Below are 20,668 nucleotides of genomic sequence, written 5' to 3'. Positions count from 1 at the left end.
CTCCCCTCTAGCATTTTTAGCTCTGTGCCCAGGTGGGCAGGAGGTCCTGACTAGGACACATGTGGGGACCTGTTGGCTGGTTCTGAGTGTTCTGGTTCACTCTCCTGTTGCCTCACTTGCACCAGGTGAGCTCCCACCTTCCCAGGCTTCCCCAGGCACACGTGTCTCCCAGGATGGGTAAAGGGGGGCGGGGTCAGGATCAGGCAGGGGAAAGCCACTTTCCTTGGTTTCCAAATCTGGAGGGGGGCCCAGACCCACCCTAGTCCTGGGGGCTTCCCTGCCTGGTCCCAGGACAGGGGCCTCTCTGCCACTCGGGGCGACATTGATAGAGATGGTAGCTGGGGCCTCCTATCCTTACCTTGCCCCAGTTCCTCCAGCCGCTCCCTCCACCCTGTCCCACCTTGGCCCCTCATTAGCCCCACCCCCAATTCTTCTGTAGCCTCATGGCCCTCATGTAGCTTGTACTTCTGGCTGCCCAGCCCCCGTTCCCTTCACCCCAGTGCCTGGCTGCCGGGTGCCTCCAGGCCCCCTCTGAAGAGCATCTCATCTGCTGCAGGCATTTGGACAGGCCCACACGAACCATAAGAAGGTGGCTGCGGATGGCGAGAGCCGGGAGGAGAGTCTGATCCAGGAGTCAGCTTCCAAGGAGCAGTATTATGTGCGCAAGGTGCTGGAGCTGCAGACGGAGCTGAAGCAGCTGCGCAACGTGCTTGCCAACACACAGTCAGAGAACGAGCGTCTGGCCTCAGTGGCCCAGGAGCTGAAGGAGGTAACCAGTGGAACTGTGGGTGGGAAAACCAGTTGGGTTCCTCATGTGAACAACAGAATTGGTGTTCACCTGCCAGCTCATGACAACAAAGTCAGAAGGGGCCACTGACAGTGCCTAGGATCAGCTTGGCCTCTGAGGGAGTCTGGCCACAAGAGGCCTGGGCAGGTGCAGAGGGGAGGGCAGGCAGCCAGGGCCCTCTGAGAGGGTGGGAGACTGGGCCACCGTTCCCAAAATGGGGCGGGACAGCAACAGGGGAGCAGGCATAACCAGAAGTCTTCATGAGCTGTAGCCTTGGCCATGGCCTTGAGGTCCCTGGTCATCAAAGCCACGAGGTTCTCATCAGGAAGGGCAGGAAACCTTGTTCTCAGCTGTCAGGAGACACTCTAGCCTCTGTTCACCTAGCGGGGCAGAGGCAGGTGACCAGAAAGGCAGATGGGTCTGAATGGTGGTCAGCTCTGAGGTTGGCACTGTGAGGGTGTGTGACGGTCAGGGTCCCACAGGGCTAGGAGGGGACACTGACAAGGCTTGGGGCAGAGCCTGGGGGCTGGCAGCAGTCACCCACCCTGGTTTAGGATCAGAGGTTGTTAAGGCTTGTGGGTCTGAGGGGAACTTGGTTTGGATCCCAGCGGAGGGCATGATCTCATTTCCTCCCACGAGAGCATTCTTGTTGAGGCGGGGGGTGGGGGGATGTGCTCAGAGCTGTAGGTTTGACCACGCAAGGGGGAGACTAGCCTCATTGCCGGCTAATAAGCACCTTTTCCAAGAAGAGACACTGCGGGTACTCTGTGCAGCCCAGACTCGTTCCACCACTTCCCTCTTCCAGAAGAGGTGCCTGTTAGGAGAGTGGCGGGGGACTTGCTGACTCCCAGCTTCAGGAAATGAGCTCAGCCAGTCCCACATGCTGCTATTAAAGAACAGGTCTAGTGAGGCCAGGGTTCCTGCTGTTCCTGTTAGTGCTTCAGGAAGAAGCCTGCCACTCCCCCCCACCCCTTATGTGCTCAGCACTGCGTCTTTCTCCTGGGGCCCCGCCTGTGTTCCCCAGGTCACTGTAGGGCAGGCTGTGTGGAACCATGCCAGGTTGGGGTGAAGGTTCTCCATCACTGCCTTCTCGGACTAGAGCCCTGGTCAGTGTCCCCACCTTTGCTGGCTCTGTCTGTACTCTGCTCCTGTTCCACTCAAGTCACTCTTCTGCTAGTCCTGGCCCTGCCACTTCTGCCCAAGTTGCTGGGTTCAGCTCCTCCATGGCCATCCCACATCTTGCAAGAGGCTCAGGCCAAGGCTTGGACATGGTGAAGAAGCCTGAATCATGAGGACACAACACCGAGCACTGTCCTGGATAAGCACAAGCCTATACCTGCCTTGGCTTTGTACAGTTGCCACAAGAGGTGCCCCTTCCCCAGGAGGGCATCTTCCTGTGGATGCCTGGTCCTGCTGCCGTCCATGTGCTGTGCCCTCTGACCTCCACCCCGACCCCCATCCTTCTGCCTTGTGATAACCCTTTTAGGGGTTCATCCCCTCCCTCTCCGTGGCCACCTCTCCCGGAGGAACTTGTGGCCTCCATCATGAGATGAAACATGATGAAACATGCTCAGCATTTGTGACAGTTCCAGGTACCCTGTAACTTGTCCCCTTGGTGACCCTGTGGGCATCCAGTTACTTCTCTCATCAGGTGGGAAAACCAAGGTGCAGAAGGTTTGGCCGCATGCCTGAGTTCACTGGGTCCTGACCTCCGCAGTGTCTGTGGACAGGCCAGGCCAGCCATTGTCCTGGGACATGGCCTTGGGCCCCATTTCACAGATGGAAAAGCAGAGACCCAAGGAGCTGAGTGAGGCCACGGCTGGCTGAAGGCAGAGTCAGGTCCTTTGTAAAAGCCAGGGCCTTCCGTGGATTTGCCTTGGGAGGAGGAGGTGGTTGAGGACTGCCTTGAGAAGCGGGACTGTGAGTTGAGGGGTGTCAGCATCATCTGCCCAGTGGCCCTAGGAAATCTGCCTGTCCCAGTGGACCCTGGTCTTGCTGTCCTGGGGGACTCTGTACCTGTCAGGCTCTGCACAGGCCTAGGAGTGAGTGACAGAGATGTCCCAGCAGAAGTCTTACCATTAGCTCCCGTATCCTGGCTCTGAGCCAGGAAAAGTTTGTTTCCTGCTATGGTCACATCTGGGCCACCAGGAGCTTCTGAAAGAAAGCCAGGTGTTTGGTGACAAGCTGAAGTGTTGGGTCAGGAGCAGCAGCACCAGGCTCCAGGTGGGCTCTGCAGCGTGGGGTGAACAGGCTGGGACAGGAGGACACCTGGCCCCAGAGCCAGGAGGTGGGGAGGACTGTCACATGGGCTGACAGCCCAGAGGCAAGAGGAGGGGCCCTAGGTGGGTGGAGGAAACAGCAAGGGTCGGAGGGAGGTCAGGGGAACCCCCCAGGGGAGGAGGAGCTGGGGGTGCCCATTGGGTCCAGTGGGAATGGACCCCACAAGGAAGTGCTGATTCCTCCCAGGGAGCAGGGTTTGACTCAGCTTTCTTCAGCCCCCAGGAGAGAGGGGAGTCAGTGAGGGAGGATCTACAGGGGGAGCTGAAATGAGACCTCACATGCCCACCTTTTCTGTCTACCCTGTGGCCTGCTGAGGCTAGGCCGCTGGTGTTCCCTGTCACTGTGCATCATTAGGGCTGCTCCTCTCAGGCTCACCTGGGGGGAGGTGCTCACCTTGGGGTGAGCAGACCCCATGGTGGCCTGTGGGAGCTTATTTGAGCTGAGCCCTTGGTAGTTGGCTGTGTGCCAGGTGAAGGTTGCCCTGCCCACAAGCCCTCCCTGCAGACCTGCAGGGGCCCCATGCATTCTTCATCAGCCCCAGTGCTCATGACAGGAGACTATTCCTGTTGTGGGTTGGGAAACTGTAGTCTGCCCAGGCTGTGGGAGAAGCTGGCTGAGTTTCTCATACCACAGCCTGGAGAGCCTTCCGGTCTGTTACTCTGGATGTGCAGACTGTGGGGACCTGGTGGCTTTTAGAGCTTCCACCCCACCAGGTGGCCATGTCAGATCCAACCCTGCCTGTTCGAGCACCTCCAGCACACCAAGCAGTGTGACTTGGCAAGGAAGGAGGGAAGAGTGGCAGGGCATTTCTGGCAGAGGGGTGAGCATGCACCCGCAGGTGTATTCAGGGACATTGAGGAGGCTCTGCACCAGGCAGCTGGAGGTGGGGGACCTGGGGCCTGGGCAGGCAAGGAGCTCACAGCCACAGCACACCGAGAACAGTGGGAGTCCATAGGCTCTAGTAGCGTTTAAGCAGGGAGAGACTAGACAAGAGAGCAGAGCTAATTGTTGTGGGAGTGCCTCCCATCTGACTGAAGGCAGGAAGACTGGTGAAGCCAGTTAGTGGGGCCAGCCCATGTGGCCTGCAGTAGGGTGGGCTGGTGCTCTGGATGGATGCACAGAGGCTGCAGCTTCCTTGGCAGTTATCATCCTCAACATCCTCAGAGCGGTGACAAGGCCCTGAGAGGCGGGCCAGAGTATGGGGATCACTCCAGGGCATTCACCTTCCCAGGCACCTCACAGTCCCTCACTGTGTGCATCACACGAGGGCGAGGGCTGAATCCCTTGGCCTTCCACACCAGGTCCCTCAGCCCTGAACCTGCTTGAGCCATCTTCACAGCTGTGGGTCTGTCTGAGTGACAGCACACTTGCAGTAAAGACAGTTGGTGGCTCCCCAAGAACATACGTGCCCTGTCGCTGAGGCCACTGTACAAGGGCAGGAGGCATCAAGACTGGGACACATCCCTTGGCAGCTTTCAGGTGGGGGCAGCCACAGCACCGTCCCTATGGGGTGGGGGGGCGCTTGGTGTGATGTTGACAGTGCTGCAGGCTCCTCCATCACCTCCCTTTCCCCCACTGTGACTGTCCTCTCATTCACCTCTCTACCGGTGCTCTGGGCTCCCTGCTTATCTGACCCCAGCATTCAGTGGGGCAACACCAAAACCTGTGTTCAATTCCTGCAGCTGCTGTAACATATTACCACAAACTAGGGGCTTAAGACAACAGAAATTTATTCTCTCACAGTTTAGAAGATCAGAAGCCCAAAACCAAGGTGTCAGCAGGGATGGTTTCTTCTAGAGGCTTTATAGGAGAGTCTGTCCTGTGCCTCTGCCAGCTCCTGGCAGCCTCTGGCATCCTTGTGTTCCAGTCTTTGCCTCTGTCTTCCCATGGCCTTCTCCCTGGGTGTCTGTATCTCCTATTCTCCCTCTTCTAAGGACACCAGCCCTTGGCTTAGGGCCCACCTGAATCCCTTGTTACCTCAGTTTAACTTGGTTATACCTGCAATGGCCCTGTTTCCAAATAAAGTCTCATTCACAGGTTCCAGGGCTTAGCATTTCAGCATATGTTTTGGGGGAACAGATAAAACTCATAATATCCTCCTATCTGTGGCCTTCAAAATCCATATCCTTCCCACGTGCAATATATTCACCCCTTCCTAACACCCCCAAACGTCTTAGCCCATTCCAGCGTCACCTCTAAGTCCCAATTCACATCTAAATTCTCTAAGTCAGGAAAGGCTGAGACTTTAGGGATGGTCCATCCTGGAATGGAGTTTCTCTGTGTGAATTACCTGCTTCCAAAATACAGTGTCAGGACTGTCAGGGGAGAGACTCTCATTCCACAAGGGAGAAAGTGGACGGAATAAGGGGGCTGCAGGTGCCAGCGAGTATGAAGCCCCATGTTTCCAGGTCCGAGCACAGTCTTCGGGAGCTCCCTGCTCTGACTTCTGGAACCCAGGAAGCAGGGAGCCTGCAGGCCTCCCAGCCAATGGATTGACTGGGATGCAAGCCATACCTTTGAACTCTCTCCAGAAAAAGGCTTTCTCATCTTTTGCAGAAAGGACACACCAGGCATTTTCTAAGTCTTCGAGTTCTGGTTCTTTTTTGCTTACCAGTTCTTTCCTCAGTTTCTCTTTCTCCTCTTAAATTTTGCTATAAACACCAAGGAGAAACCAGGCTGTACCATTAACACTGCTTAAAAATCTCCTTAGCTAATCATCCAGGTTCATTTTCCTAGTTCCGGTTTCCACCCATACTGGAACACTGCTCAGCCAGGTTTTCTGCCACTTTACAGCAAGGACAGCCTTGCCACCATTCTTGATTCACTCCTAAGGCCTCACTGGGAGCATTTCTAACACTCCCAGTATTTTTTCATGATGCATCTTTTTTCCTTCCTTCCCCTCTTCCCTCCTTCCTTCCTTCCTTGCTTGCTTCCTTCCTTCCTTTTTGTGGTATGTGGTCCACTTTATGTGGACACCAAAACCCCCCACAATTGCCAGGAAAAAGATGTCCAAAACAAAGCCACTGCCACCACCACAAAAAAAACCTCTTAAGTTGTTACTTCAGAAAGAGATTTTCTCCCAAGTCCATCCTCCTCTCCAGTGGGAAAGTCTCTCTTCACTCTTCTCTGAGCCTCACCAGCATCATCTGAAACAATTGCATTTCTTTTCCAGCCTTTTCTTGTCCTCCTCCCAAAACTCTTCCAGGCTCTGGCCATCTCCACCTCCACAGCCACTTCCACATTTTCAGGTATTTGGTGGCAACCTTCTGTTCCTTTTTGTGTGTCCACTTTGGTCTAGTCTCTGCCTGTGTCATCATCACCTTTCCCCTCTTCAGGCCTCACAGCTCTAACAGGGCTGGGGCATCGCCTCCCCCTCCACCCTGGTCTTCCCTGGGGCTTGGGCTGTGGCCTCCTAGCCCAGCCTCGTGCCCTTCCTCTGAGGGAAAGTGCACACCAGCTCTAGAGCTCCTCTGCAGGACAGTGCTCCCTCCCTGTGCCTTAGCTCTGGCTGTGCCATGGTGGGACTTCCGGGACATGGGGTGCTGGCTCCTCTGCAGCCCAGGCCTGACTTCAGTACAGCATCCTTTCCCACGCTCTTGGGGCCTCCCTCAGGGGCAACTGGCACCAGCCGGCAATGTGTGTATCATGTGTGGGCAACTTGAGGGAGCCTCCATGGACAAGACAGACCCAGAGCAGCAGCCAGACCAGTCGGCACTCAGTAGTGAAGGAATCAGTGATGCCCTTCGGGGTAGTAGAGCACCAAGCACAGTGCCAGTATGGAGACAGAGAGCCCTGGCAGAGAGATCCATTTCTGTGGATGTCTAGAAAAGGCAAATCCACAGACTGAAAGCAGATTGGTGGTTGTTCAATGGTGCGTGGTTTCTTTTTCACTGGTGATGAAAATGTTCCGGAATGGATAATGGTACACAACTCTGAATAAACTGTAATCACTGAATTGTACACTTTCAGTGGGTGAGCTTTATGGTATGTGAATCACATGAGGACACAGGACAAAGATGACTCCTGGGCAGGAAGACTGTGTAAGGGTCCAGCTTGGCAGAGGTTCCTCGTGCAGCCTGGGCAAATAGGTTCTAGGCTGCAGAGGGCTTCAGCCTGGGCACTCAAGCTGACCCATGGTCTTACCTCCCCCATCCTCTTTCTGTCCACTCCAGGACCATGTTTTATTGACGAGAGTTAAGTTTTAAATGAAGCCCATTTACATTGCTCATGACCAATAGCTCCCACTCCCGCTTCTGTCCCACTGACTCACCTGCCATGTTCTATGGCCACATGGTCCCAGCGGGCACATCAGGCCAGAGTGGGCTGAGCCACAGTTGGTGGGGAGCACCCAGCTTGCCTTAGCAAAGCAGATGCTGCAAGCATGATTTTTTTTTTTTTTTTTTTTTTTTGGTCTTTTTGCTATTTCTTTGGACCGCTCCCTCGGCATATGGAGGTTCCCAGGCTAGGGGTCGAATCGGAGCTATAGCCACTGGCCTATGCCAGAGCCAGAGCAATGCGGGATCCGAGCCGCATCTGCGACCTACACCACAGCTCACACACCACAGCTCACGGCAACGCCGGATCGTTAACCCACTGAGCAGGGGCAGGGACTGAACCCGCAACCTTATGGTTCCTAGTCGGATTCGTTAACCACTGCGCCACGATGGGAACTCCCAAGCATGATTCTTACGTCAGTCATTGTGTTAGTGAGGGCTCTGCAGAGAAGCAGACATAAGGTGTGTGTGTGTGTGCGCGCGCGCGCTCACAAAGAGAAGAGGGGCGGGCTTACTCAGTTGTCAGGGCTGGCAGGTACAAAATCTCTGGGTTGTGCCTGCTTACTGGAGACCCAGGAAAGAATTGATGTCACAGCTGGATTCTGAAGGCTGTCTTTTTTTTTTTTTTTTTTTTTTACTTCAGCTGTTTGGCTAAGGCCCCACCAAAAAAGATGATCTGCTTTACTCAAAAGGGTCTGCTAATTTAAATGTCAGCCTCATCTAAAAGATACTTGCGTGGCGACATCTAGACTGGCGTTTCACCAAAAACCAGGCTGCCGAGGTTTAGACAAGTTGACACTAAAATTAATCATCACAGTCATTCGGGTGGTAAACAAGGGAAATGGCCAGAGTCAAAATGTATGTAGAACTGTGTTGGGCATTTCCAACTGCCTCCCAGGTGAATGGAGGCAAGTAAGTATGTTTCCCCCACGTTGCCACTCACGCTGTGTTATTTTGTTTACTTGGCCCAGCGGTTTTAGTTTTGCTTTCTGAGTGGGCCGTGGATTTCTCCATTCGGTAACTTTGTGTCTGTTTTTTCTGATATCAGCTGTTCGGTCCCTTCTTGGGTCACTTATGAGGGGAGAATTTGGTAGTGAGCTTTGTCATGAGCACTTGATACAGGTAATACAATTACTCTCCCCCTTTCTGGTACTTTTTTTTCCTTTCTGTTCCTAGTTCATTTCACCCCCCTCTCCCCCCCGACATGCTGTTGTGTGTGTGTGTACTTCTATGGAATCTGGGCGTCTTGTCGACAAAACATGTGCGTGGATGTGATTCCCAGAAACCTCAGCACCAGCAGAGAGGCCAGTGTGCTGGGAGAGGAGGACACAGCTAGCTGTTAGGGTCAAGTGGGTGACAGTACTTCTAGCCCTGGGGCGGGGTGGGGTGGGGTGGAGGATGGCATTGGGCCTGGGGCATTAGATCTTTGCAGGTATGTGGAAGAGGCTGCTTGGAGCAATGGGAACAGGGATGTGGGAAGAGATGAAGAGTTTGTCTAGGGAGCAATTCTGCCTCCAGGGGACAGTGGCTATGTCTGGAGATAGTTTCAGTTGTCACAGCAGGGGAGGGGGCGCATCCAGCGGGCAGGGCTCAGGTTGCTGCTGCACACCCTACAATGTACAGGATGGCTCAGAAGGTCGGCCAAGGGACCCAGTCCCAGCACCTGACGCATAGTAGCAGCTGGTCTTGATTGCACAGTAAATGCAGGTCTGCGCTCACTTTTCTCCATGTGTGATACTTGAATCTTCAAGGCAACTTTTTTTTTTTAACAGCTTTATTGAGATAGTTCATATCCTTTCCACTTGCCCACTTAAAGTGGTTTTAGTATATTTATTGATTTATGCACTATCCCAAATTAATTTTATTTTTTATTTTTTTTAACTGTCGAATATACAAACATTTTATTAGCATTACAATGCTAATGAAGTATGAATCGCAGTTTACTCAGATAGGCAAGAAATGTAACTTTAAAAAAATTTTTTTAAAGTATAGTCGATTTACAGTGTTCTGTCCATTTCTGCTGTACAGCAAAGTGACCTGGTCATGTACACACACACAAATTCTTTTCCTCACTTATCTTCCATCCTGTTCTATATCCAATCATAAGTGATTGGATATAGTTCCCTGTGTTGTACTGCAGGACCTCATTGCTTATCCATTCTAAATATAATAGTTTACATTTGCTAACCCCATCCCACTCCCAAATCAATTTTGGAATAATTCATCACTCCAAAAAGAATCTCCATGAACAATCATTCTCCATCCCATTTTTCCCCTTCCCCCAGCAACCACTGATCTGCTTTCTATCTCTATGAATTTGCCTACTCTGGATGTTTTGTAAAAGTGGAATCATAATACATGATCACTGACACCTTTTCTTTTGATCATAATATTTTTTTCAAGCTTCATTCATGTTACAGCATTTGTCATTATAACTAAATAACATCCAGTTGTATAAATGTACCACATACTGTTTTTATATCACCAGCTGGTGGACACTTGGGTTGTTTCTACTTATGCCATTGTGGATAGCGTCTGGACATTTGTGCACAAGTTTTTGTGTGGACATGTGTTTTCGTTTCTCTGCGGTGCCTGCCCGGAAGGGACATTGCTGGGTCAGATGTTAACTCTATGCTGAATTGTCGAGTAGCTGCAGATTTTTGCCACAGCAGTGCACCACCGTACGTACTACCAGCAGCATGTGAGGAAAAAACTACTTTTGACCCCATTTCAAAGGTGAAGAAACCAAGGGTCAGAGGAGGCTGTGACCCTGCACTGCTCACCTCCATGCTCCCTGTCAGGTGGCCACATCGGACACTGGTGCAGGCCTGGTATTCCAAGTCCTGGCCATGTGGCCACCACGGTGGGCCTGGCTGCACTGAGCGCCCTCTACCCCAGGGCAGGGGAGACCAGCTAGGGCAGGCTACTCATACCTGCCTTCCTCTTGGCAGATCAACCAGAACGTGGAGATTCAGCGGGGCCGCCTTCGGGATGACATAAAGGAGTACAAGTTCCGGGAGGCCCGCCTGCTACAGGACTACTCGGAGTTGGAGGAGGAGAACATCAGCCTGCAAAAGCAGGTGTCTGTGCTCAGGCAGAACCAGGTGAGTGTTTGGGCCAGGTGGGTGGGCCAGGTGGGTTGGCTCTGGGCCGCAGCCCTGGCCTGACCCTCACTTGTCTGTCTCCATGTCAGAAGATGTTCCCTCCCTCCTCCCACACAATCCAGCCAAGGGCCACATGCCACTGCAGACCCGGTGTGTGGCAGCAGGGCCTAGCCCCTCCACAACCAGAAAAACAAGGTCTCTGGCTACATTCTTGGCTGGCAGTTGGCCTGGCCAAGATGTCCCAGCCAGCAAAAATGGGGGGGAATGGAAGTGATAAAGAGGTGACACCAAAGACCCCCAGAGGCTGGGTGTCCAGCTTTGTCACCTCTTGAGTGCCCATGGAGGCCACAGATGTCCCTGTGTCCTGTGGGACCCTAGAGCTGTCAGTGCACTCACTCCTCCCACTGTCTCAGGTTTGCCAGCCCCCTTTGTTGGTCCCTCATGTGGTCCTGGGTCTTGGGGTGAAGCCAGGTGGGCCTTGAGGAGCAGTGTGGAGATGCCCGTGTTGTCACCTCATGCCCTTGGATAACCCCAGCAACGAGACAAGTAGGATCACTTCCACCAGGGACAGGAGTAGGACAAGAAGGTCACATCTACCCACTTGTGACAGGATGGGGACAGAAGGATCACCCCCATCTGAGACAGGACAGGAGGGTCACCTCTGCCTGTGATAGGACACCCAGGTGGTTCTGGGCACTCAAGCCTCTCAAGGCCAGCCCCTGCCACCTACTTCTTCAAGAACCACAGCCCTACAAGGTGCAGACTTGGGGGACCTTTATCCCCGGAACCTCAAACATCAAGGACCTGGGTGTTTCAGTCCTGCGCGGGGAAGTGTGGGCCCGTGTGTTTATGCTGAGCAGAGCTTCTGTGCCTGTGACACCCAGCAGGGAGTGGATCTCCTCCCAGGAACATAGGCACAGGAGCTTTGCCTCTGGCCTCACAGCTGGCCCTCTGATGCTATGCTCATGTGCAGTCACACACAGGCCCTGGTGGCACGTGGTGGAGTCTGGCCCCTCCCTGGTGTTCCCCTGCCCCAGGCTTTGATCAACAGAGACCCTCTCAGTCCTGCCTCTAAGGGGTTTGCTTCATGTTTCTTGCACAGATATTATAGGATTATAAATTTGTTCAACATTGCCTATAGACCCTGATCCCCCACATCAAGCATCAGTTTCTATCTGCTCTTTCTTTGTCCACCTGCAAATATAGTTTCAGCAGGTGCAACTGTGGCTTCCGTCTGCCTCTTGCGTTCCTGAGTGGGCCTCTCCCAGGATGGGTTCTATGTGCAGCCAAGGCACATCCTACTTCAGTGGGAGCTTTAGTTCCTTCGTTTTGAAATATGATTAGTTGTGGTTGTAGTGCACATCTAGATACATATTTTATGTATCTTAATATATTTAATCAACTTTTAGTATTAATTAAGTAGTTTATAGAATTTAAAATCAGTATACACTTGGAGTTCTCTAGTGGTGCAGTGGATTAAGGATCTGGCATTTGTCACTGCAGCAATTCAAGTCACTGTTGTGGTGTGGGTTTGTTTGATCCTTGGCCTGGGGACTTGGGCGTGGCCAAAAATAGTGCTCTCACAGACTTGCAGAGATAAGAGCTTTGGTGTTAACAAAAGGGGGAAAAATCAGTGTACACTTGATAACATTTTAAGTCATCTAACAAGTTGACAGCGAGGGAAGTGTTCTCATTTCCACAGCATCTGTGGTGCTGAGCAGGTCCCATGCTTTTCCGCTGCTCACACATATGCACATGTGTCCCAGGCGTGGGCTGAACCTCCTCCCAGCTGTGCAGTCAGCACGCTGGTGCTTCTTCCTATCCCTTGTGCTTAGGAGAGGGTGGCCCTCTCTTCACAGGTGGAGTTCGAGGGCCTCAAGCATGAGATCAAGCGTCTGGAGGAAGAGACCGAATACCTCAACAGCCAGCTGGAGGATGCCATCCGGCTCAAGGAGATCTCCGAACGGCAGCTGGAGGAGACGCTGGAGACACTGAAGACAGAGCGGGAGCAGAAGAATAACCTGCGCAAGGAGCTGTCGCACTACATGAGCATCAACGACTCCCTGTACACCAGCCACCTGCACGTCTCCCTGGACGGCCTCAAGCTCAGTGATGATGCTGAGGCCCTGGCCAACGGCTTCGAGCATGGTGGCCTGGCCAAGCTGCCGCTGGACAACAAGACCTCCACGCCCACCAAGGACGGCCTTGTCCCGCCCTCCTCCAGCTTGGTTTCTGACCTCCTCAGCGAGCTCAACATCTCTGAGATCCAGAAGCTGAAGCAGCAGCTAATGCAGGTGAGTGGGTGGGTGGCGCCAGGATCCCACCCACCCAGGTCTCGTCAGAGCCCTGGGTACAAGTGTACCATCCCCACTGCCATCTGGTCCCCCATGGTGTGGCCAGACCTGCCTGCCGACCACTGGGACAGCACTTGCCTGATACTTTGTCAATGTTATGCACCTTCTTTTACTTATATTACTTTAAATTCTGCGTTATTAACTTTAAGTGGAACTGCAGCATTATGGGTGGAAGGTAATTAGGAGGTTTCTGGATACAAGATTGAAGTTTGGGTACCACCAGAGGTTTTCTGATGACCCTTTGAGGTGCCCAGGTATAGTTTCCTTTGCTGTGTCCTGTAGACATGTCACATCAGGTTTTCCCACCCCAGTTGACAGTTCCTAGGGTCTGTACCACAGCCCCTTGGTTCGCTGTGTGTCTCTGAGGAGGGGCTCAGCCCTGCAAGCATCTGGGCAGGAGGAAGAGGCATCATAGCCCAACATGTGACAACTCCACAGGCCAACAGGGTGATGGTTTTGGCATGGGTGGGGTCACTGCTGGGACCATCCAGAGATCCTCTGGGAGCAGGGACCCCTATGGGCTGTTGATGGGCCCTTTCTGTGCCTTTGCAGATGGAGCGGGAGAAGGTGGGCCTGCTGGCCACACTGCAGGACACACAGAAGCAGCTGGAGCAGGTGCGAGGGGCCCTGTCAGAGCAGCATGAGGAGGTGAGCCGCCTTACAGAGAACCTGAGTGCTCTGCGGCGCCTGCAGGCCACCAAGGAGCGGCGGACAGCCCTGGACAGCGAGAAGGAACGAGACAGCCATGAGGATGGCGACTACTATGAGGTTGACATCAATGGACCCGAGATCCTGGCCTGCAAGTACCGTGTGGCCCTGGCAGAGGCGGGTGAGCTCCGGGAGCAGCTGAAGGCCCTGCGTAGTACACATGAGGCCAGCGAGGCACAGTATGAAGAGGAGAAGGGCCGGCATGAGGCCGAGAGCCAGGCCCTCACCGAGAAGCTCTGCCTGTTGGAGAAGGCCAGCCGCCAGGACCACGAGCTCCTGGCCCGGCTGCAGACGGAGCTGAAGAAGATGAGTGACGTCGCAGGCGAGACGCAGGGCAGCCTGAGCGTGGCCCAGGATGAGCTGGTGACCTTCAGCGAGGAGCTGGCCAACCTCTACCACCATGTGTGCATGTGCAACAATGAGACACCCACCCGGGTGGTGCTGGACTACTACCGTGAGGGTCCAGCTGGTGCTGGCAGCTGCAGCCCTGAGGCCCGTGGGCGCCACTCACCTGTCCTACCCAAGGGGCCACCAGCCACAGAGGCTAAGGCCAGGGACAGCAGCCCCTCACCTGGCTCCTCACTGCCCTCACCCCTGAGTGACCCACGCCGGGAGCCCATGAACATCTACAACCTGATCGCCATCATCCGTGACCAGATCAGGCACCTGCAGGCAGCCGTGGATCGCACCACAGAGCTGTCGCGCCAGCGCCTGGCCTCGCAGGAGCTGGGCCCAGCTGCAGACAAGGACCGCGAGGCGCTCATGGAAGAGATCCTGAAGCTAAAGTCGCTGCTCAGCACCAAGCGGGAGCAGATCACCACACTGCGCACCGTGCTCAAGGCCAATAAGCAGGTGTGCATGGCGCTGGGGGTCCAGCACGTGGGCAGGTGGGAGGGTGATTCCTCACCTCCCTGGCTTCCCATCCCATTCCTGTCCTGCTACTGAAGGAAAACCTCCCCTCAGTGCTGTGTGGAGGGGCTGGTGCCTTGGAGGGCCCAGGGCTGGTCGGGGCCTCGGTCTGTGGCACCCACTGAGGCAGAGGCAGCAGACCCTTCTCACGCCTCTCACCTGCCTATTTGTTGCTTCTCTGACCTTTAGACAGCAGAGGTGGCCCTTGCCAACCTGAAGAGCAAGTATGAGAATGAGAAGGCCATGGTGACCGAGACCATGATGAAGCTGCGCAATGAGCTCAAGGCCCTCAAGGAAGATGCAGCCACCTTCTCCTCGCTGCGTGCCATGTTTGCCACCAGGTAACACTTACTGTTTTGTCCCTGCTCCGCAGCCCAGGAGCATGGCCCTGTGGGAAATTCCATTTCTGCTATTCGTGAAAAGCTAGGGCCCCAGTTTTGTCTCTACATGTACGATGAGAAAGTTGGAAACACAAAAGACTAAGCAGGCAAGTCCCTAGTGGCCAGGCTTGAGGCATGAGCTTTGATGGGAAACAGGCAAGTGGGCAAGTTACGTGAGCTGGGTTTGGGGCCAGTAACTGGCACATGAGGAGTTTGCCCCCCAGAGCTTGGTGGAAGTTTGTAGATTTAGAAGAAAGACTCCCCTCCTGGTAGTGGTGGGTTCCCACTGCTCCCCCTGACCCCACCAGTTGGAGTTTGCAGGGGAGGCAGGCAGTGTCTCTCTTTAGGCCAGTTCTGTGGCCAGGAAGCTTGGGGAGGTGCAGAGCTGGAGGCTGCTTTGGGGCCAGTCTTGGTAACTCCCTACTTGGAAGGGCATGGCGCCATCTGCTGGCCACTGTCAAGTGGGCACCAGGGGAGTGTCCCCTGGGTAGTCCTGGTGTGTCCTCAAGGGCTGGGAGGCTGAGGCTCTTGTTTAAACAGGCTTGGAACTGAGTTCAAGGCCTTCCTGGCTTAGTGTCCAGGTGCTGGGCACTCCTTGCATTTCAGTGATGTGGGAGGAGAGGGGCAAAGAGGAAGAAACGTTCAGGCCTTTCTGGAAGCTTTCTCTCCTTGTGGGCAAAGTGGTAGGGTAAGGTCTTGGTTCCTCATACATAGTGTGTCCAGCCCTACTTCCTCAACTTGTTTCATTATTTACTTATTTATTTATTTTTCATTTATTAATTTGTTCCTTTTTTAATGGTTTTTATTTTTTCCATTATAATTGGCTTACAGTGTTCTGTCAGTTTCAACTTGTCTTATTTAAAGGCTTGACTTCTCAGATGGAGCTGAGATGGCAGACCTCTGGACAAGGGTTAAAACTTGCTAAATGGCCCTTGACCTTGGTGGGGAGGGGTGTGGGATGGGTGTGTCCACCACCCCTTCCACCCAGGCTCCACTCCTTCCCTCCCTCAGGGACAGACCCAGAAAAAGGCGTTTGTCTCCCAGCTCCTTACCCAGGTTGGGGGTACGTGGTACAGTTCAGCAGATGCCAAAGTGAGGTTGTTTATGGCATCCACATGTGCTTTTCCCAGGCTCTGATGGGCCGTTTGTCTCAGACTTACTAAGCACCTTGTTCTGAGAACAAGCCAAGTTCTGCCATTGTATTTATCCCCATATCCTGAGAGCCAGGTGACATCTCACTCCAGTCTCCTTCCCCTGTGCCACCTGGAGGCCTTGGAGGGCAGCCATCACCTCCTTTAGTGAAAACTGGCTTCCAAGAGCCCCCAAGAGAAAACTGAACCTTGGAGGGGCACTTCCTCTTCGCTTCCAGACCAATGAGCGGGTGAACCCCATTGAGATCCCCCACCCTCAGCATGGGGGCCATGGTCACATGCTTTGCTGGCTCTCCCAGGTCTCTCAGCTGTGCTATCACCTCCTACAGGTGTGATGAGTACATTACACAGTTGGATGAGATGCAGCGGCAATTGGCAGCCGCCGAGGACGAGAAGAAGACACTCAACTCTCTGCTGCGCATGGCCATCCAGCAAAAGCTGGCACTGACCCAGCGGCTAGAGCTGCTTGAGCTGGACCATGAGCAGACCCGGCGAGGCCGTGCCAAGGCCAACTCCAAGGCCAAGCCTGGCACCCCGAGCGTAAGTCACACCTGTGCCTGTGCAAGTGACAGGGCTGAGGGTGCTGGGCTTGCTGCCCAGGTGCTCTGCGGCGAGAAGTATAACATTTACTGCGATTAGGGCCATGAGGTCACACGCTGCAGCTAACCTGCCGCACGTCACCTCTCCGCTTCACCTCAACTAACCTGGCAGCAGCAGGACCGTGGTGCTAGGCTGGTCTTAACTGACTTATGCACAGGGGAAGAATTTGGCCTAGGCAGCCTGCTGCTCCATCTGGACACTGCAAGCTTTGTGTCTGTTTCTCACCCCTCGAGACCACCCTTCACAGCAGCTGCTCTCTTGGTGGTGGGCGGGGTGGTCAGGGGGGAGGGTTGGAGCCACATGTCCTTGCAAAAAACCTGGCTTACCAGGGCCCAGGTGCCATTGACTCTCACTGAGAGGGGCAGATCCTGCATTGAAACCTGCATGTTCCCCCGCATGTGTCTAATGCAGCTGTACTGCCCTGGCACCTCGACACCAGTGTTAGAGTTTCCATCCTGGATCCCAGATGCAGCCTTGGAGAACACTCTGTGCTTGGCACAGATAATGGAGAGAATTGCTTTTTAGTTTGTGCAGCATCTCGATGCAAGTCACATTTGAGACAGAATTACAGAATTTCTTCCCCCAGATTCAGAGAAAGAGCAGCCCTGAGCCCCACACCCTCTAGCTCAGGCACACACATGCGCTGGGTGGCAGTCATCGTGCTCACAAGGCACAGGTAACCGCACCCCGAGACCAGGGCTCAGCAGCCTCAGCTTCTCTTTCTAAGATCTGTACGCTTGTCTAGTGGCCTACAAGGTGACAAATAGGCAGGCCAGAGACCTGGGTTTTTTCAATGAGAAAAACTTCCTAGCCGCTGGCCAGACCTCTCTCATGGGAAGCCCATCCTCTTGTACTTAGGGTGTCCCTGGCCCTCAGCTGGGTTCTTTCACCCTCTGCCTATTATTAGGCCTTCCTCCCAGAAAGCGTTAGCCTGTAAGAAACAGGGATCTGAGGGCTCCCAGCCTGAGCTCGAGTTGCTAGTGGGTCAGGGCAAAACAAAGGGCTGGATCTCACAGGTGGAGCTGAAGCCCAGCCTGATGTGGGAAAGGAGCCTTGCGTGGGCCCAGGGCTGGTTCTGGGATTCATAGTCGGAGGAATATGGTTCTTGATAGTCTGTGCAGTTCCAGGGGTGGGGATAGGCAGGAAAGGCAGCCTTAGGATTGCCCCATTCTCAGAGGGGCACCCACACCAGAGCTTTAGCAGCAGAACTTCTCTCCATGTTTCTCTCCTTGTCATCCATGGGGGCACCAGCCATGAGGCTGCAGTCTCCCTGAATTGCTCCTTGCCTCCTCTCTCGGGCTTGGAGGGGGGTTTGCATTCCCTCTGATGCAGCTATCTGTCCCCATTCCACTCTTCCCCTTAGTTCCCCAGTGTCAGTCCCTTCCTACCAGACTCCAGGTGCTGCCCAGACCATCTTGGGTTTGGCCAATGGCTGGAGTGAAAATAGGCAGGATGGACCGCCTATGCCCTTCTGTAGGCCTGTCCCCTGCTCCATGCTGCTTTGCAGATGGGACATCAGGTCTTGGATTCCCCTCCCACTTGAGATGGTGTCAGGCCATCTCCCCTCCGCACGTACGACTTCCATGCTGGCCCTGCACACTGGCACACTGCTTTTGCCTCCTTGCCAAGCCTGACCTGCAGCTGCTTTCCATACTTGTCAAGGGTCTTCATGAGGCACTCAGGGCCGGCGGCCCCTCTAACACACGCAGGTCTTCTCTGCTGCCAACTAACACACTCTGGCCCTCACAGCTTGGTGAGAGCTTTAGTTGTCTGACGGGCGACCGATTCTAACACTGTCTTGTTTTCTCCCATTTTCAGCTGTAGAGTAGCTGCTGGGAGGACTCGGCCGCTGGCCCTGTCACATTGCAGCCCCCTCCCCTCCTCTCTCGTGGGCCCACACAGAGGAAGGAAGGGCAGCCTAAAAGTCCACTTAGAAACATTTTTGGAGATACCACTGCAGTTCTTTTCAAAATAGCATTCCCCGAGTTTTTAATGGCAGAGGAAAATAAAAGCTTTAATGTTGAGAATGCCGCCAGCTGCTGCTTGGAAAGGCCTTTGTACATGGGCTGAAGAACCTGCTTGGACAGCGACCACCAGGCTTGCTTAGGAACCCTCTAGGAACTCACCACTGGGGTATCCCTCTTACAGATACTCCTTTTTTATCCGATCAACCTGTGCACTTTTGATATTTTGATATTATATTTGCTTCCTTAATCCCTGACATAGAGATGGTCTCTGATGCCGTACTCTGTCTTGTGGTCCCGTAGTGCTCCAACTTAGCTCCCAACGGTGTGTTGATCTCACATCAGCACGTGGCACAGACGTGTCCTCCTAGCGTGTAGCTCCAGACTGTTTAGATGAAGGCTTCAGCCCAGCGAGGAGCCAGGCTAAGTGCATCCACGCTGTGGTTCAGCAGCCTTTTAGATTCCACGGCATTGTGGTTCATGTTTGAAATTACAGATTTTAAATGCCATGTTCATTAAGAAATCCAGGGTATTGCGATTCTGGGGTTTTTCATATTGTATTATTATTATTCTTAGGAATAGTTCAATGTAACAAGAAGAAAACTTGACCTTTGCTCTGGTTAAACAGTAAAAGGCACTTGAAAACAAAAAGGATAAATTATTGAATGAGTAGTATTACCTACAAATTCCAGAATTTTCTGGGTTTTAGGACATTGTGAAGCATGACTAACAGAATTTTATACAACTGTACCAGTGAAATTCCAAATTGGAATTGTTTTGTTACTCTGGTTGTTGTGCCAAATTGTGGTACACTTAGAAAATTCTACAGTCGTCGATTTTTAGGGTGTTCTATTTCAACACCTTTTTGTTAGTAATCATTGCCAGTAGTGCCTTCATCAGTTAAGGGAGGTGTCCCAGCATAGTTTATTCTCTAAAACAGACAGTGAAGAGCTAGTTGGGAAAGTTGAAGGCCAGTGTGGACCAATCGGTGTGAACAGGCACACACCTTCAAAGCTGAACCTGGGCATCTTCATTGAGGGAAAGAAAACAGCAATTGTGCAAAATTCTGTTAGTCAGTGATTCTTTACTGTGCAGATCCTTGCAAATTCAGGGGCTCAGAAAATGAAAGTGAATACAAACCTTGAGTGTGCTTTGGGAACCAAATGGACTTTATGGGACAAGCTGAACAAGCTGAACACCACACACCATGTTTGTGAAGAGGGGGGCAAGTGGCAGGGGAGCCGGCACTGCCGGCCTCATGCAGTGGGATGAGGGCTAGCCATAGTATTCTTTGCAAATGTGAGAAAGAGACTTCCTGTATCCTCTTGCTCGGTGTAACTAATCACTGTTAATTTCAGGAAACAGAACTCTCTAAAGCTCCTTAGCAAACCAGGTCTACGTCCCATCCTGATTTGCTGAGTGAGGTTGTGCGAATGGTCAAATTGGTACTCTCGGAGGAAGAAGAAAAAGTGTCCTCCCTCCTCTAAAATGCAGGACAAATTATAATAATATAAGTAGCAAAAATAAAAGATTCTGTTTCCTGGAATAGCATTTCTTATTCCTAGTTGTAAGGACCCCTATTTTTACCTTATCTTACAGTGTTGATTCATAAGGAATAATGTTACATTTACGAAAACTTCATCTGTATGGGGTATTTATTTGCAATGACGTCTGAGTACTGTATTTTTTTCTGTGCATTACCTTAGTGTCAGAATGTTGTCTTTATTTTAAGATCATATGCATGTCCTCCTGCCAAGGAACCTTTACACAGACCCAAACAAACAAAAATGCCTTCAGATTCTGAAAAAATGAGGCACAGCATGGAAAAAGGATTAGAAAGAAGAAATCAGGCACAACTTGGGACACAGACATATGGTGCAAATGTCTATAAAAGCCAGTGCACATAGGAATGGTGGGCCTGGGTAAAGGGTCATGTTGGTAGGACCGGTAAATAAAGAATAATAAAAAGACAAAGCACAAGACTTGTTCTCTGTGGCTGCCCTGACCCCCTGCTCCAGATAACTGTGGGTCCAGCAACACACTGTAATTCCAGCCTGTCATTAACCCTGGTGGTGGGAACTAGAAGCAACCTGGGGGGGGCCGTCTTAGTGGTGGGGGGTGGAAGGGCGGGTGGGGGTAGGGGGAGGCAAAGGGCAG

At 52.9% G+C, this 20,668-nt stretch overlaps 1 protein-coding gene across 2 annotated transcripts in view; it reads left to right on the top strand.

Annotated features, from left to right (window-relative positions):
• BICD2 (BICD cargo adaptor 2) overlaps window positions 1-20,485 on the top strand; it is a 63,518-nt gene extending 43,033 nt beyond the window's left edge. The window contains exons 2-8 of one of the 2 annotated variants that reach the window (XM_021088133.2): window positions 557-769; window positions 10,293-10,445; window positions 12,305-12,739; window positions 13,352-14,359; window positions 14,606-14,757; window positions 16,277-16,487; window positions 18,366-20,485. In XM_021088133.2, the coding sequence (XP_020943792.1) occupies window positions 557-769; window positions 10,293-10,445; window positions 12,305-12,739; window positions 13,352-14,359; window positions 14,606-14,757; window positions 16,277-16,487; window positions 18,366-18,371 (2,178 nt within the window). In that variant the 3' untranslated portion in view covers window positions 18,372-20,485. Of the gene's footprint in view, window positions 1-556; window positions 770-10,292; window positions 10,446-12,304; window positions 12,740-13,351; window positions 14,360-14,605; window positions 14,758-16,276; window positions 16,727-18,365 lie in introns of those variants that run through there. The other variant, XM_021088132.2, reaches the window with a different exon arrangement.
• Window positions 20,486-20,668: the final 183 nt, after the last annotated feature.

This window comes from Sus scrofa, chromosome 3 (assembly GCF_054392235.1).
Source record: "Sus scrofa isolate SSC_HxYL_T2T_F1_AM1 chromosome 3, Sscrofa_HxYL_maternal_Yorkshire_Landrace_v2.0, whole genome shotgun sequence".
NCBI classification, from domain to species: domain Eukaryota; kingdom Metazoa; phylum Chordata; class Mammalia; order Artiodactyla; family Suidae; genus Sus; species Sus scrofa.
The sequence above is the reverse complement of the archived record's forward strand: the minus strand, read 5'-3'. Positions and strand labels throughout refer to the sequence as shown.